The sequence below is a fragment of the Varroa jacobsoni genome, unplaced genomic scaffold (assembly GCF_002532875.2).
Source record: "Varroa jacobsoni isolate VJ856 unplaced genomic scaffold, vjacob_1.0 scaffold_843, whole genome shotgun sequence".
Classification (NCBI taxonomy): domain Eukaryota; kingdom Metazoa; phylum Arthropoda; class Arachnida; order Mesostigmata; family Varroidae; genus Varroa; species Varroa jacobsoni.
In genome coordinates this window covers 26126-42165 of record NW_019213745.1, presented here as the reverse complement: position 1 = coordinate 42165, position 16040 = coordinate 26126, and the positions used below count along the sequence as shown (strand labels likewise).

The following is a 16040-nucleotide window of genomic DNA, read 5'->3' as shown; positions in this document are numbered from 1 at the left end:
TTCAGACCAGTGGCTTCTTTAAACATAAAACGAACCTGGAACTCGGTAGAATAAGCAAGCACTTTACCACTGCAAACCCATGGCTAATGAACCTACTGTACAACGCCTTTGCTTTTCATGGCTTAAAAAATCGCTTGGGTCTATGAAGTGTTGTATGAATATTTTTTGTTTGCTCTACACGCCTATAATAAGCTCCCGATAAATAAAAATAAATACAGATCTCAATTAAAAAACACTATATTTATTGCTAGATGCATTCATCAAATAGTAGACCTAAGCTCCAGATATATATATATATATATATATACCTGAGACAGTTTTTTCTTGGGGTTATTATCGCTTCTTCTATTGTGATTATTGCTATTTACATAGAGCCATAACTGATCATCACAATCGTGCATTAGAAGACCCGAAAAGGTATCCACGCAAATGTTGTTTACATTATTAATTTACTGCCTGCGACGTCATATTTAGGCCATTACGAGCTCCCGGCATCCTCTTCCAGTAATTTTTAATCTATGGCAAATTGCGATGCTGCTTATCAGATGTGCAAATGAAGTTCCATTTATGAGTACACCGCAAAGACCGTTGTCTATATATGAATTCCTGCATTACAGAATGCCTGCATTGTACGGCCTGTCTTAAGCAGATATCTGAAAAGACAATGAAAAGTTGGTATAGTACAGTCCCGCGCATATACCGCACAAGTATGTGCCAATTCACCTTCATAGGTCTACCCTTTCGACCAAGTAGTCATCACTGGACCTGGAGCTATTTTGACCTTTTCCTTAGGTTTCCCGTTAAACATACCCCGTATTGTTGGAAATCGTTTTGGATATATACATGATGGCTTTCTTTTAACTTATAGAAAGAAAGGGAAACGTGAAAGCGTTCCTGTCAGGTGCATGCAGACTTGTGCGCGTTTGCATCATTCATACAGCGGCATCGATTGTATGATCTAGACACTAATGGCGATGACGATGCAACGGCACAATTGCACGTTTGCCATACTCGAAGCACGTCTGAAACGAGCATGTTAAACCAATCGCATTTGGACAATATAGGGGAGAGCGTCTCGTTTGCTACTATTCTCATCTCTATTCAACAGCGGATTTTGTTAGATTTACATAATACTTATAGAGGACTATCGCTAAGACTATATAAAAGGTATGTGCTTAGTAGTAATGCCCTTTAATTGAAGTCTCAAGTGAATACAACAAGCGAATCTATCAGTGCAGCCATGACGAGAATTTGAAAATGTTTTCCCAGGACTGACCAATTTCATGCAGCACCACTGGCTTATTTATAATATAGAATCTAATATATCGCAGTCCCAACTATGCCATAAAAATGTGTGTTCGAAGAAAATGTGTGCCCTTCATCCGCTTTCAAAGACGAACGAATCAAACTGACTTACAGGATCTGGTATTTTAATTAGAAGTACGATTTGAACTGATCACTAAGGACATTTCTAGTTAAATGTTCCTATACCACTAGATTATACGACCCATGTATTTAACAACAGGTTTTTCTTATCACTCTTCTTTATCATTAACAGAGCGTTGTCGGAGCTCCCTGTTGTTCTTCTCACAGGTGCCCTCCTGACCATTTCAACAAAACATGCTACGATTTGGCAGGATGGGCAATGCAATATAAGTTCGACGCCATAAGCCACGCTCAGCTATGCTTAGCAGTTCATACTTTTTTCAAAAGTTTGGAGTCCGTTATCGAAACTCGTTTACCCATAGAGTCAAAGAAAGGTTCAGCGAAGATACAATCAGAAGTTTCTTCATGATACTATTCATCTTGTTGGACCAGCCCAGAACTGAAACATCGTTAATTGACTATACCTGGTGATGTTGTTAATAGATGAGAAACACTTAATTGCATCAATTGCTAATAATTATCGTTATAATAATCTTGTAGTATCATATTTCCTCCGTGAGTAAAGGTACTTTGAATTGAGCCCTGATGGATACGTTGCTCCTCGTGAGTATGTTCTTAACACTGACCATCGTCAAATAAATGTACAAGGGTCTAACAAATTTGAGGTCTACAACATATCGTTTCTACTGTATCTTTCATTGACCTCGTTTTCTGTTTGACGTCTAGAAAACAGAGACTTCTTCTGTGGTTAAATATAAATACATACTCAATTTCATTATGCGATCCGATAACAAGTTGATCATGTTCCTATAATTTGTCATCCCTCTGGTATCATCTGGCGGTAGTACCATGACTTGATAGTCGTAACGACGACTTTTGTTATTTGGAGGATATCTTCAGACAAAATCTTCTACGAGTTCTCTGGCAAGCCGCGATATGTGGATTATAATGCCTATGACTGGTCATCCTTTACGCTACGCATGGGAACTTTTTAGCACGTTTTCTCATTCTTCTCACAAAGATACTAATAATTATATGTTGCACACAAGTGACTACTTTGACACAGTTTAATTTTACAACATGTAACTCAACAGTAGTAGTAGTAGTACGTAATTATAAAGCTAATAACGACTTAATAAATAGAACAATGAACCTTTTTGGAATATTTGTATATATCGTAGTATGTGTCTGTGTTGCAGCACGGTCGAGTCAGGATCTCTCAGATTTTAGTCGAAGTGTCGGGTGCTTTTATGAGACAACTACATAATTTTTACTCCCCAAAAACCCGGTTGAACCGGATCGAATAGTTCCACTGACTCAACCGAAAGATTTGACCGCGAGACTTGTGACCCAATGCAGTCGTGTTATTGCTGTTATTACGAGTCAACATGACTTTATTCATTTTCATGATCAACCGATAGAAACTAACCGATGTAATTTATTATGGTTATAGTGAGAAATATTAATAAATGTGATTATTCCCTGTACAGATTTGTTGACCTTTTATTTTCCTTTTGGTCTACCCTGTTTTGCGAAGAAATTCTAGCGCATCCGGCCACAGTCGTTGGGGGAAGCGCTTGTTAAACGCCCACACTCCATTGGGCCTGTCACGACGAATCTGCGATGCTGTGACCCTTGCCGATGTGTCGTTGGTAATCTTAGGCAATTCTGCGTCACTTGATTCCTGGATTTTTTCTTCGAGATAGGTTAGCAGCATGACAGGAGAGATCTCTTCGCAAAGCAACAACGTATTCTGTTCATTTAGGCTGCAGCACGCTAGCAGCGTTGGGATAAGAATATCACGCAACTGAAATACCAAAGAATAGCTAAATTAAACAACAGAATTTTTAGATACCCTATATGATCAGCCGGTATCTGTACAAAGTCAATAATGAAATGTTTTTAATGCATTTGAACGTGGCAAAACTCGTATTGTCTAAACAGCGAAGATACATGTATGTCCTGCTAGAATAAAGTAACACCTTCGCATAATCCTAACCATATTATCACAGAAGTAGTCGAAGGGAAGCTTGCAGAGCATTTGTAAGACGGTTGGCTGGCCTCCCGTGTGGATTACATTCTGATTATCTCGATTGTCCACAGCGAAGAATCCCACTAACAGAAGGACCTATTAGGGTAAAAGAGGCCACGAAACAACATGTTAGATGTGGACGCTCCAAAAACTGCCTTGCGCTCCTAATACTCTGCCAATATTTGTGGGGACATGAAGTTATTATTATTATTACGTGCTTCTTACACACCCTATTCATCAGAAAAGCACCACACGGTAGCTAATTAGACACAGATCAGAAAGAAATCATCTCCAAGGAGTGTACCTGATGAAGCAACTTCCGTTCCTCAACCTCCTGGACGTGATGACTGCAGTACCACAGCAAGTAGCTAGCAATATGGCGGATTTGAAGCGATACGCCTTCTCTGCCCAGCACTTCTTGAAAGGTAGAAAGTTCGGCGCTGGCCAGATTTGTAAGAAGATGACACGCTGCCAGCGTGATTCCGACCTGTCTTTGGGGCATTCGGGCCGGGACACCATTGTCTTCTTTGCCCCGAGGTGTAGCCCCTTGACACAGCAACGTTGAATACAACAAGGCCACAACGCCCATTGCATCTGTACGACGCAAAGTAAATAATAGTTGGGTACTATCAGAGGGTGCCTCGTCAGACAATGCGGTCTGGGCTTGGGTAACGGTTCCGTTATTTTCTACCGCAGCTAGCAAACGGACGAGACCAGCCACGAAATGCAATGCGTGCAACAATGTATCGGATACAACTTGTGATTCACAGTCCCGTGGTCTCTGAATATACGTGAAGTAATACATAAGCTTATCAAGGATTCCTACAATCGAAACATGAAACGAAAATCACGCGTCAATTGTTAGCTTTTGGCGAGAAAAAGAAAAAAAGAACTGGTTCTTGTTTGACACCGTTGACGGCATATAATAATATTTCTACTATTGCAAATATGTTATACGTGCTTTTTGGTTAGATAGCGAAAGAACTACTAATTATTACATACAAATAACGTGAAACAAATGAGGAGTGAAACAGAACGAGTAATACAAAATGGGTCAAAAATACTCTCAGAAGTTTGACAAAAAATAAATAAACAGACATTGTATATATATATATATATATTACACTGTACAGATGTAAAATACAGATTCTCAAAGTTAAAAAATATTATGGAGCTTTTGCCCCATTCGTGGATTAAGTCTAATAAAGTTTACTGCATACTAACCAACGCTGACGGTGTAGCTAATTAAATCAACGACCCTTCCTCGTAGGTCGCCGATATCAGGTGTCACTGCCAGTCTGTCGCACAACACCTGAAGTACGTGGAAAAGGCAACTAGTGAAGGCGCAGCTTGCAACTAGCGCCTTTGGCGGGGCTGGATTATCGTCCGGTACTAAAATTGCTAGAAGGTGTTGCTGGCATTCGATTAACGCTAGTGCCCCATTACCTTGAAGAAGTTCTTTGGCAGCCTTCCCTTGCGTAGCGTCGATTGCCAGCCGCAACAAGTGACATGCGCGACCGAATGCTTTGGCTGGGATCACACTTGACACCAGTAAGTTGTTGCGCTGCACTAATTTGGCGATCTATAGGAAAAAACATGGCGAAGCGAAAAATTAATGTTCGAACATTATCCACTCATCCTGTCTAAGGGGAGAAGGGCAGAAGTATTTATATGAACGCTGACGATTTAATTAAGGCTAAACATAGTTTATCTTCATAATTTTATCACTGTTAAGAAACACACCTCGATGAGTAGAGGTAAACAATCCCTTGAGGAAAGATATTCCGCCAGTTGCTGGTCAGCCTGAGCAGATTTCCCACCTAAACGTTCTAAATCGCCGAGAGGCCGTTCAAGTGCATTGCACGCGTCCGTTGTCCAGACACCCTTGACATTTTTGTTCTGTTGCAGCACACGTGCGAGTTCCCGCAGCTGTTTGTCTAATGGTCGGCTCTTTCTCTCTTTCGCAGCAGGCGATGAATTGGTCTCCTGAAAGGTGAGAAGTGCGCAAAAATTTTAGCTGTGGCATCGTAAAAGATAAAGGCATAGCAATAAAATTGAACATTCAACTAACTAATGTAACTTATTATACTACTTAGTTGTTTTGGCCATATATGTACTAATAATAAATCAGTAACCGTTTGAATAATCAAACCGGTTCTTACAGCTTGTTGGTTTTCATACAACTTGCTTTTCAGAAGGATTTTCTGCTTCAGCTTACGACATCTCTTCTTCTGAATGGCTTTAAGGTGTTTCCTTAGGGCCTCAGTCTCCGCGATCAGTTTCTCATCAATCGGCGCATCGATGATGTACTTCAGACTGTATGAATGTATGTCTTCTGACAGCGTATCATAGCTCTCTTGATCCCTCAGCATCGCCTCCTGATGCTTACCGCTTTTCAGATGACTCAGTAGATACACTTCGGATGTAATAAGAACGTTGCAGGCGCTGCACATCTTCTTCGTTTCGTACGGTGTACAGCCAGGTGCGTTAACTCGTTCTCTAACTAACTCATTGATCTTTGAAATCGCCTGGCGTTTGGCTTCCTTTTCCTGTTGCTGTTGCTGCAGTTTACGATCCCGATCGGCGCGCCGTTCGAGGATCTCATTCACTTTAACTTGCCATTCTTCTTCGAGGGCTTTTCGGCGTTCTTCAGCGGCCGCCTCTCGAGCCGCCTTCTCTTCAAGTTTTTGCTGATGTTTCTTTTGGCGCTCTTGTATCCTCATGTCACTTTCCTTTTCTCGCTCGAAGATATCATGACGTTTATTCTGTGCCTCGAGCGTATTTATGAACGCGATCTCCTGTACCTTCTCTTTTTCATCATGGGCCTTCTGTACTTTACGGCGAAGTTGTTCCTCGCGATTTTTATCGGCTTTGTCCTGCTTCTCCTTGGCCCGCTGTAAGAGAGTTTTGGATTCTTCTTCTTTGGCAGCTTTATGCTCTTCGACTTTACGTAGGATATCGCGATAATTTTGTGCTCTCTCTTCTTTTAGTCGATCACGATGTTCCTGGGCCTTAGCTTGCCGTTGTTCGTGCTTTCGTAGCGTCTCTTCTGTGACGCCCTTCCTAGGCGACGAAAGCTTTTCATGAACCTTGGTAGCCCGTCCTGGCACGCGTTGCTCAATTTGGTCCAAGAATTCAACCTGATCAGCCAGCGACAAGCCCTGCTTATTAATCCAGATAGCGGCCGCCATGCGGTCAGTGAAAAAATCCCCTTCAAACGGCCCATCAGTCGAAATGTTCTTATCCACACTGCGAGGACTCACCTCGCTGACAGAATCGCTTCGTACTGACTCTGGAATGAATATGGTAAGCTCCTGGGGTACTCCTTGGGGATCATTACGGCTGTCACCGAGAGTCACAGACTCTGTACTGACTTCCATGCTCGAAGATGTTGAACTTTTCTCCTCAGCTGACCCTGAACTACGTTTATCAAGAGGTATATATGCATATGTAGCCTTTTCACATACACTAGATCTCTCATTTACTTGTGATTTTCTTATGGTTGAATCCCTCTTAATCTTGTTTGTTTCCGCCTTGGCCTTATTATCCGTTTCCTGTCTGAGTTTATCTGCAACCGTTGCGTTTGGCCTACTTTTTTCTTGAGCCCTGGATGTGACACTTGAAGTTCTTGTTGTAGGTTTTACCATAGCTACTCGGGTTGGCGCGACTTTTGAGACCGGCCTGACGCTAGCCTTTATCGGGGCGCTTTTAGGTTGAGGAGTCTTGTGCACGACTTTTGGTGGTACAGGATCATTTTCCTTGTCACGTCGTTGTACGATCGAAAAGGTTGTGTGACTTTTCTGCAGTGGTGGCATAGTTCCACCACACTGCGCTCCTTGCACTGTGGCCAGCTTTTGAGTTAGCGCTGGTAGCGATTTTGTAATCCAGGACTCATTTTGGGGAAGGGACAGTGATGGCCTCTTGAAGACAGTGGCCGGCGAACCCGAGGGCCGCTTCCGAATAATTTCCGGCACAGAAGGAGATCGAATTACCAATGGACTCGGAGATTTCGCCTTCACTTTGTGATGATTGACAACCTTCCAACCATCGTCGTCATTGTTCGTCTCATTATTTGAATCGACATTAACACCGAGCCCGTTGTTTGCAACTGATAATGCGCGCATCGAGCCACCTTTGACCGTTTCCGCCCATGACTTGCTTGAGGTGGAGCTGCTTAGGGAGCTTGTTGACTCGCTCATCTTAGTGACGTTCGGAGTCCTTTGTGATAAGATAGTTTTAGTATCGGCCCCCATAGTAGTTGCACAGCGCCTTAGCAAGGACGATGTAGTCTGTTTGACCGGAGGAGGACCTGCTGTCTTAGGTACAATTTGTTTCCTGAGGGTTGAGGTTGGTGAGGATGCCAACAACTTCCGGGCATGCGAGACCGCTAAACCCAAGGGTTTTTTGGTCACGGGAGTAACGGCAAGTGGTGCTTTTTGAGTCGTATTGCGCGTCGACAAAATGGACTTCATAGGAACGGGCGACGACGGTGAGTTCTAAAATGAACAGACAATTACATCAGTATACAAGTGTTAATAAAGTGAAGCCGTTAAAATCAGACCATATCCTTGCTTGGTGTTGCCTTCCATCGTTTTATGGTACTTCTTTATTTACAAACCTTTGAAGTCACCCTAGTTGCAAGGCCACTTGCAGGTCGATTGGGCGTAGGGGGCGGAACTCGCGTTCGATTATCGTCAGAAAGTTGTCCGGAATTGATGGTTTGTACGGCAACGGTACACGTTTCCTTTGCTTGAGGTAGCGGGGAGTATCGCGGGGGCACAGGTGATACACGAGCCATGCGACTGAGGCTTCCTCCAGGCTTTCGAACCTCCCATGATAGTGAAGATGGTCTGGATAGACATATTGATAAGCAGATGTTCAGTAAATGAAAAACGTGTTTGCATATTAATTATTTGCGTAGATATAATAAAATTGCATTTCTAGTGAATTATCTTTAAACTGATCTCGCTTAGTGTACTAAATTAATAGAAAATGTCTACATATTTCGGGCACTGAATTTCGAAAGGTTATACATGCAAATATCACGTATGTGTGCCTATAGCTACCACTTTTACTCAATTCGAAATGGAAATCAATTGAGAAAACAACAGTGTGTACGCACCTGCAAGGCTCGGGGGTTTTCTCAAGTTTGTCATTCAGCCGAATCAGCTCAATAAGAGCTATTAATTCTTTTGAGTAGTTGTTAAGGACGAGCAGTGCTTCCTTGCATGCCAGAATATCCTGGTCGCGCTCACAGACATCACAGATTTCATCTTTTGCTTTTTGTAGGTTATCAAGCAAATACGCCCAGTATCGTGCTCGATAGCCACGAGCCCGTCCAAGTGACGATGAACGGGTTCGCTCTGCACACATGTCTTTGCACGTAGACATCACTACTGATTCGCCTAATTCAACAAATAAATTGTAAACAGAAAATTGCCAAACACTAATTTCAATCGCGTAGCTAATTTCAGTAGCATGGATCCGAAAAAGAAATATAGTTATATGATGCAACCGACAATCACGCTCGAGCGAGCTGCTAGCTTGGCGAATTTACAATTCATTGTACTGAAAATATACTTTATGAACAAATTCAGAAGCAGAAAATCACGTTAATTGATATGCAATCTACCAGACTAGCTTTGAAGACCCTAAGATTCCAGGTCTCTGGCGGTATCGCTTATTTCGTTTACTTTGGGAGTCTTTAGGCTTTGGATACTAGAGTGTAATTCTACAGAAGCTTACCTCATCTGATCTCGGCAGTATAAACAACAACCTCGGGCAATTACCACCGGGGCACACCTCCTTCAAACATATCTATGCGGATAGATAAACGCTATAATTGGATCGCCTGCCCATATTTACTGGCCATTGAAAATAAAATGCTCCTCCTCACGTACCCAAAAATATATTCGAGCGGGTGCTACCACACTGAGGGACGGTTTAGTGAACGACCGACAACATATAGGCCGCTTTGACCGCGTATCAATTGAGTGAAATAGAGTGAACACCATTGCACTCTTAGCTAAATACTAACCTCAACCCAAACAGCACTCCTATGGGACCGACAAAAGCTAATTTATTTATTGTTCTCCTAAAATGCTTCGTTTATCAGAAAATAATAAATTTCAGCAGGCGTTGTGACGCATATTCCAAAGATTATGCTTATAACCTTCAGAGTTAACAGAGACCTATGACCAATACGAAACTTGGCTTTAGCTAACATGACAAACCGGAAAATCATATGGGCCCAGACCAACAGCGTGTCATCGACAAACCTCGATGAACCAAGAGCTGCCTCAAAATGGTCAAGCCTATCGGCTTAAATAATACTTCTGAAGCCCGTCCGAAGCGGTAATTAGCATATTTCGATGGCACAACTTGTAATACATTGAAATGAAAATCATATTCGATCGTGGGTTTTCAACGCAATCAGACACGTCAAAATCTTCGATAGATTTGTGATAGAGTTGTTTGCTTAAATAGAATTTTATAAATAATGTCAGCGAATACGCTAAACTTGCTTACATAATGGTGACGGTTATTGCGAAGCAGATACCAAGGTCTGGCCCTAACTAATTTTCACTACATTAATTTCAGTTTGCTATACAAACAACCACTCAGTACGTAAGCTGAATTAGACAGAAATGAGCGAAAATCACGAGTCCCAAATCGCACTCTTGGCTAAACCCATCCTTTGTTCGCCTTAAGAATTTGTTAATGTTGTCATCGTAGCACCGCATTGCATAAACTTAACTCTAGACTTCCAGGAGTTGCTTTGATGGGACACTTATAACGTTACAACGTTACAATAACGCTTCTTCTACTGAAAGTCATTTAGTAATAAATCAAGCAATGAAGAAGATTATTAAGATTACTAGCAAATTAAAACCTAAAAAAAGCGGCAATGTATGGGGGCCGCCCAAGTTTCCATTAATTTTTTCGCACTCTTGAACCATCTTCTTCTGCTTCTGTCCGCCTCTCCTACAAATCGAACCGGATGAATAAAAATTTGAGTGAGTAAAAAACCTGCTCGTACGCACTCCTATGTGTGTTTATAGAGTGCTTTAGGTAGATAACTTCCTTTACTATTATGTTAACCTTAACAGGTTATGTAAATATATACGCGTATATATACTTTTCATACCAGAGAAAATGTAAAACTCGACTTTTAGGCGGGCCCTTTTACAGATTCTAACCGTGGCTTTTGACGTATATTTTCTACAGCCTGTTTTCGGATAGGATAATATACATTTAGTACAGATGGAATCTTGAAAAAATATCCCTAGGCTACTTTGTACATAATTCCGATTTTCCTCGGTCCCTCTCGAAATGAGGTTACACCTTGCATGATTCCCATGAAGTATCAATTCATAGAAAACCACAGTACGTCAAGCCTCCAATGCAATTCCATCCTTTTATAAGTTCTTGTATAAAGGTACAAATTTAGTAAATTACAATTAATAATTGAATCACTTCGGCACGTAATGAAATCGAGTCTTTAATTGTTCACGATATAATAACTCGACCAGATCATAAGCGGCCCCACTAACAGCGATCATCAGCCGTAGTTATTTCTCGGTGAATCGTTTTGGACTGACTTACTAGATCACAATATAATGGTAATGGCATTGCTTGTTAATACCTTTACGATACACACAGTTGATGAAGCTTGCCATTCAGAGGCTGGCTTGTGAACACCTTGGTAACTGAAGGCACATTAGAATTAGACGATTAAATAAGACGGAATGTATACCGTCGACTTCTGGTCAATTAGTATCTCATATTCACAATTAGGCCAAAAGTCCACTCAAGTTCGTAAGGGCTTTTATCTACCCTGGGCTAATTAAGTCTGTCTTCTACCCCCTGCACTATTAGCTTATTTAAGAGACACTAAATCCGATCCATACAACGCGGGTAAAAAAAAACAGGAAGAACAAAAGAGAGAAAAATGTATTTATGAGATATGTCATCAAGCTGTTACAAGCGAATGCGACAAACGCTGAAATAAAATGGTTCCTGAATTAGGTGCCGCAGATGAACTTTGGTTGGTAAGTATGCCGTTTTCTGAAAACTATTAAATGAAAGCCGCTTTAGTTAACTCTAAAAACAATTTATTAAAAGGAAAATACAAAAACAATTAATTAGAAGAAAAAATTTGTCTCGAACATCAACGCTCACTGGCCAAGTTTTAGTTTCTTCAATGCCCTAGCAATGCGGAAATTCATCGAAGATTGATGAAAACGTTAGGTAAGCAGACTCTAAGCGAAAGCATAGTACGCGAATGGTGTACGCATTTCAATACGGGAGCTTGTGGTGTTGAAAATCACCGAGGAAATGATCAGATGTTTGAACCTGAAGGATAAAAACGCTCTGCCACAATCGAGGAGGCTTTTTACTCAGAGCATAGAATCTAAAGGCTCTGTTGGCCAACACCGGCATTTCCTATGTGATGTGTTAGAAAATCATAACCGAAAAACTGAAAATGCGAAACTGAGTAGAAATGAATCTTCTGCGAATTGATTCTAAGCCAGCTGATGTATGTAAGTATGGAATTTACGGAACTTTAATCAACAACAAAAACCTGCCTGGAGGATACCGCCGCCATAGACGACGAGGCATGGTTTAATCTCTATTGCCAACCAGAGAAGAATCCGACAATAGAATGGCGTTGCTCTGGAGAGAAATAACATTCGTTGGCGAGTTATCGAGTACGTTTCGACGTATGATTATAGTAGTTCTCAAACTGAGTATCTGCTTCTTTTTTTTTTTTTTTTTTTTTTTTGGGTATAAAATACTTGTCGAAAATAAAACAATGAATACAGCTCGCTGTCTCGAACTTTTTATGAGAAACTCGTGTACTGTTGGCACGGCAATCGAAAACACGCGGTCTGGCTAGTTGATGGCAACGGCGGACCTCATCGTTGTGTCTCGATTACTTCCTGAATTCAGTAATGGAATATGTGACGTTGCGATAAATAGGTAAAAATAAAACAAAAGCCCTAACATAAACTAATTCATCATTCTAGCCCTATTAGTTCAAAAGATATTTAATTTCAAAGTTATATTTATAAATGTAAAGATGACGATCTTTTTTGTATTTGCACATATAAAGACGTAGATAAACTGAATAGAATTCAAAAATATTAGTCAAGTTTTAAAGAAGGCAATATTCGCACGAAGTCGAGAACGAAATCTTGCAAGCCATAATATGAAAAATAAAACGGTACCAAAATATGGCACCTCGCGAAAATAAAATAGCCGACAAATCTGATTTTTCACTCCTAACTTTTCGCAGAAAATTCTCACCACAACTGTTTGAAAACGGATAAACAAATTTAAATACAGCTGATGCCATCGGGGCCTTTCCAGAATGGTTTCGGTAGACGAAAAGCGTTTGCTAAGAACATAGTAGCTTATCAACGTCAGACGATTAATTACAGACTTGAATAACAAACTGTAGAATCAGAAGATCTGCGCATGGGGTTATCGATAAAGTTTAAAGTTGGCTGCTAACCGGAGTACAATATGCGTGGGATAAAAACGAGTAATCGAGACCCATTGTGCAGTCGTCAATTGCATTAAAACAATTAACTCTTATTGATGATATATTATATATTAACTTGAATATGTATGACATTGCAAGTGTTATCGAAAATGTTGTGAATAATTTTGTAAGAATGCCACTTTTTAGATATATATATATATATATATATATATATATATATATATATAAGTGGTAAAAAGGTTACTAATAATAACTAGGGCTCACTTTGACTTTAGGTTTGTTATATGCGTTTATATGTTCATGCTTTAAAAAGGCTTCTTCCTGGAACGCGACCGGTAAAAAGCATGATAGCATTGAGATGCTTAGCTGAAGAGTTCACTGTTGGCAGTAGTGGAAACGCAATACTCAAGCGAAAAGCAAATTTTGGCAAAAAAGATTCTTTAAATGTTGGTTAGTCATGTCCAGGTGGAGTGAACTAAACCAGGGGACTCATTTCTTGCACAGCCTAAATTAGTAAACTAGTAAAAATAAAGAGTGAATAAAAATGGCTAAACATGCATGCAATCTATAAAAAATGTCAGTCAACTCACAGCAGCCATATAGCCAGACACACAACCTAGGTCAAACAAACATTCTTATAGGGAAAAATAAAAACTTGGCTTACACATTATTTGAAAGCATATTTAGTGGCCTTGGTAAAACAACTGTTATCATTCCAACTCTGACAGATTTGTACCGGTTCCACCACCACTTGATGAATCTGTGTTTGTCACATAAATCTCAATGGGTTAACTGGCTTGCGCTTTGATGTGTCCGCAGATTTAACAGCTCAGAGCGAACGTCTATTCTGTTGAACTGACCCTAGAAGCCAGAATCAACGGTTCTCGATTGCCTCACAACGTACTGCACTATTATCCCTTCTCCCCGTTGATTGTGTAATACGATTGCAATTCAGACTCTGAACTATGCCGAACGGTTTATATTCAACATAATATATGAAACACTGATCGTATGGTAATCTGCGATAATTTTACTCTTGCATAAACATTCAACTCAGTGTTTGGAGGCTCCGCGTGGCAGTAGGCCAAGAGGCTTGTGTCGTACTCACACTGATTCTGACATAGGGCTCTCACCACATCCAGAGCTGCGTATCTATAGGAAAGGGCCAGAATATAGCCAGAATAATCGAAAAATGACCCATGCTTACCATAGAAAATGACATCATAATTTATTTAAACTCAGCAAAGAATACGCCGGGAGACTTTATGTATATTCGATGCAACACGCCTCTATGAAGCTCCCACAGGGAGCTCTAACTGATCACGTACACTCCCAATAAACATTAAAATAACCTGGTCTTAAACAAGAAAACAGACATCGAAATGATGCTGCGATTATTAACGGTGAAGAAAGTGAAAAAATATAAAACCAATTTAACCACCGTCACTTGAAATCTATGGTTCCAATTCCAAGCAATCTATAAAAGCCCAACGGGAAACTGCGCTTGGAACTTACGTGGCCGTACACTTGAATGGTATGCAATTTCTTTAATAACAAATAAGCACAGCTGTGCTCCTGGATGATAATTCACTCATTTAAACGTTGTTACTGATACCACGAAACATGCAGGATAAAAACCGACCTGCGAAAACAAATAAATAGTAAAAAGCGAAGAAAATAACTAGATGATTCGATGATTAAGCAATGTACGAAAAGAACCATAAATATAATAAAAGTTAAAATTATTATATGCAACATTTTATAATAAAAACATTCTACACAGATGCCTATATTAGCCTACCGAGAATTCCGTGCATCATGATTATGTTCCTTAGCGGAAAACCTTCTTCCACCGTCTTGCAACTCACATAGATGGATCGATTCATCACTGTATTCAATCAATTGATTTCCTTCGTTAAGATTTCGTAACCATGGAAGCCAGCCACCGCCCTAAGTGGCTTCCCTAACTCCAGCGGTCAGATCCTGCATCCGACAGCCTACGTTCAGTTTCAGTGTACTAAAGTAAGAGCCACAGCAGCAGCAGCAGCAGCGGCAAAGTCGTTGAATAGCGCCTGCAACATGCATGTCTACATCACAATATGTCTGGTCTTTCCCTCAATATCACTTTTCACACATGCACACACAGACGCAAAAAGGCAAACAGACAAGCATTCGTTCATAACCCTGCCGTCATCTCTTTACTGTCCATTTCGCGATGACTGTTCCTGTCTGGGATAGCCGTTGTTTCGCCGCCGTTGCCAGCGGTTGTTTGCAGGGAGTGAAACTGATTATCGAACTCAGAGCGGCGACTTCGGCGCTTGGCGCAAGAAGGCGACGCACGACTCACGCAGCAGTTCGATGGCGTACGAGTTCTCTTTTTTACAATACGCAGAGCACATTGAGAAGCTACAATTATAGCTCTACGACTACGGCTACGAGGAACGGGTTGCGCACGTATACTAACTCTGTTTGCCACTACTTTTTTGAGACAAAAAACAAAGGCCTCTCTGCCAGCTTCTGTCGTTACTGATACTGACGGCGTGGCGACAAAGGATGACCGCTCGCATAAAGATCACATAGTAACCAATATTGTTATAATACGCGCGGTACATGCCACAGCTCAGCACACAGTGAAAAAAGACGTTGAAACGTAGTTCATTTCTAGATGTAAACAGAGTTTCCGGCGTCGAACAGAGACGGACGTCAATCAGGAATAAGATTTGTTCCAGGCTATGGCCGTTTCCATTTTCAGCCCTGTCCACGAGCGTAGATTGTCTTGAACGATGAGGATAAAATGTGACAAATTTCACAGGATGTGGAAAACATAGATTTGATATTTGGTGGAAAGCTTTCGAGTCTGCTCGAAACTGATTTTTGCAATGGACGCGATCTGTATTTAGTGCGCATGTTAGAACGATATCAAAGCCACCGCTATAGAATAAACCATTTAAGTTATACACTGAAAGGACGAAATAAAGAATAGAAACAGCCATTTTAGCCAACCTAACAAACCTCTTTCGTTGACAGCCTCAGTGACTGGTCTATCACTATAGAGTCATGTTTATTTTTTACACGTGAGCTTCGTAATGCGCCTGATTTCGAGGATGATTCGTC

General features: G+C 40.9%; 1 protein-coding gene across 1 annotated transcript; it reads right to left on the bottom strand.

Moving 5' to 3' along the window:
* Nucleotides 1–225: 225 nt before the first annotated feature.
* Nucleotides 226–14998, bottom strand: ssp3 (SCAPER domain-containing protein short spindle 3). Its single transcript, XM_022840036.2, has 9 exons — nt 14728–14998; nt 8541–8823; nt 8037–8268; nt 5581–7914; nt 5162–5404; nt 4643–5000; nt 3723–4240; nt 3386–3514; nt 226–3193 (listed from the first exon to the last, which is right to left on the bottom strand). The coding sequence occupies exons 1-9, from the start codon at nt 14810–14812 to the stop codon at nt 2906–2908; spliced, it is 4470 nt and encodes a 1489-aa protein (XP_022695771.1). The 5' UTR covers nt 14813–14998; the 3' UTR covers nt 226–2905.
* Between the last annotated feature and the right edge of the window lie 1042 nt (nt 14999–16040).

Excerpts from the sequence above, each read along its gene's own strand:
- ssp3 (XM_022840036.2), bottom strand. The coding sequence starts at position 14,812 with ATGAATCGATCCATCTATGTGAGTTGCAAGACGGTGGAAGAAGGTTTT. Across the intron at positions 5,405-5,580 it reads TGTATGAAAACCAACAAGCT|GAGACCAATTCATCGCCTGC; the intron begins GTAAGAACCGGT and ends CTCACCTTTCAG. Across the intron at positions 5,001-5,161 it reads GTTTACCTCTACTCATCGAG|ATCGCCAAATTAGTGCAGCG; the intron begins GTGTGTTTCTTA and ends TTTTTCCTATAG.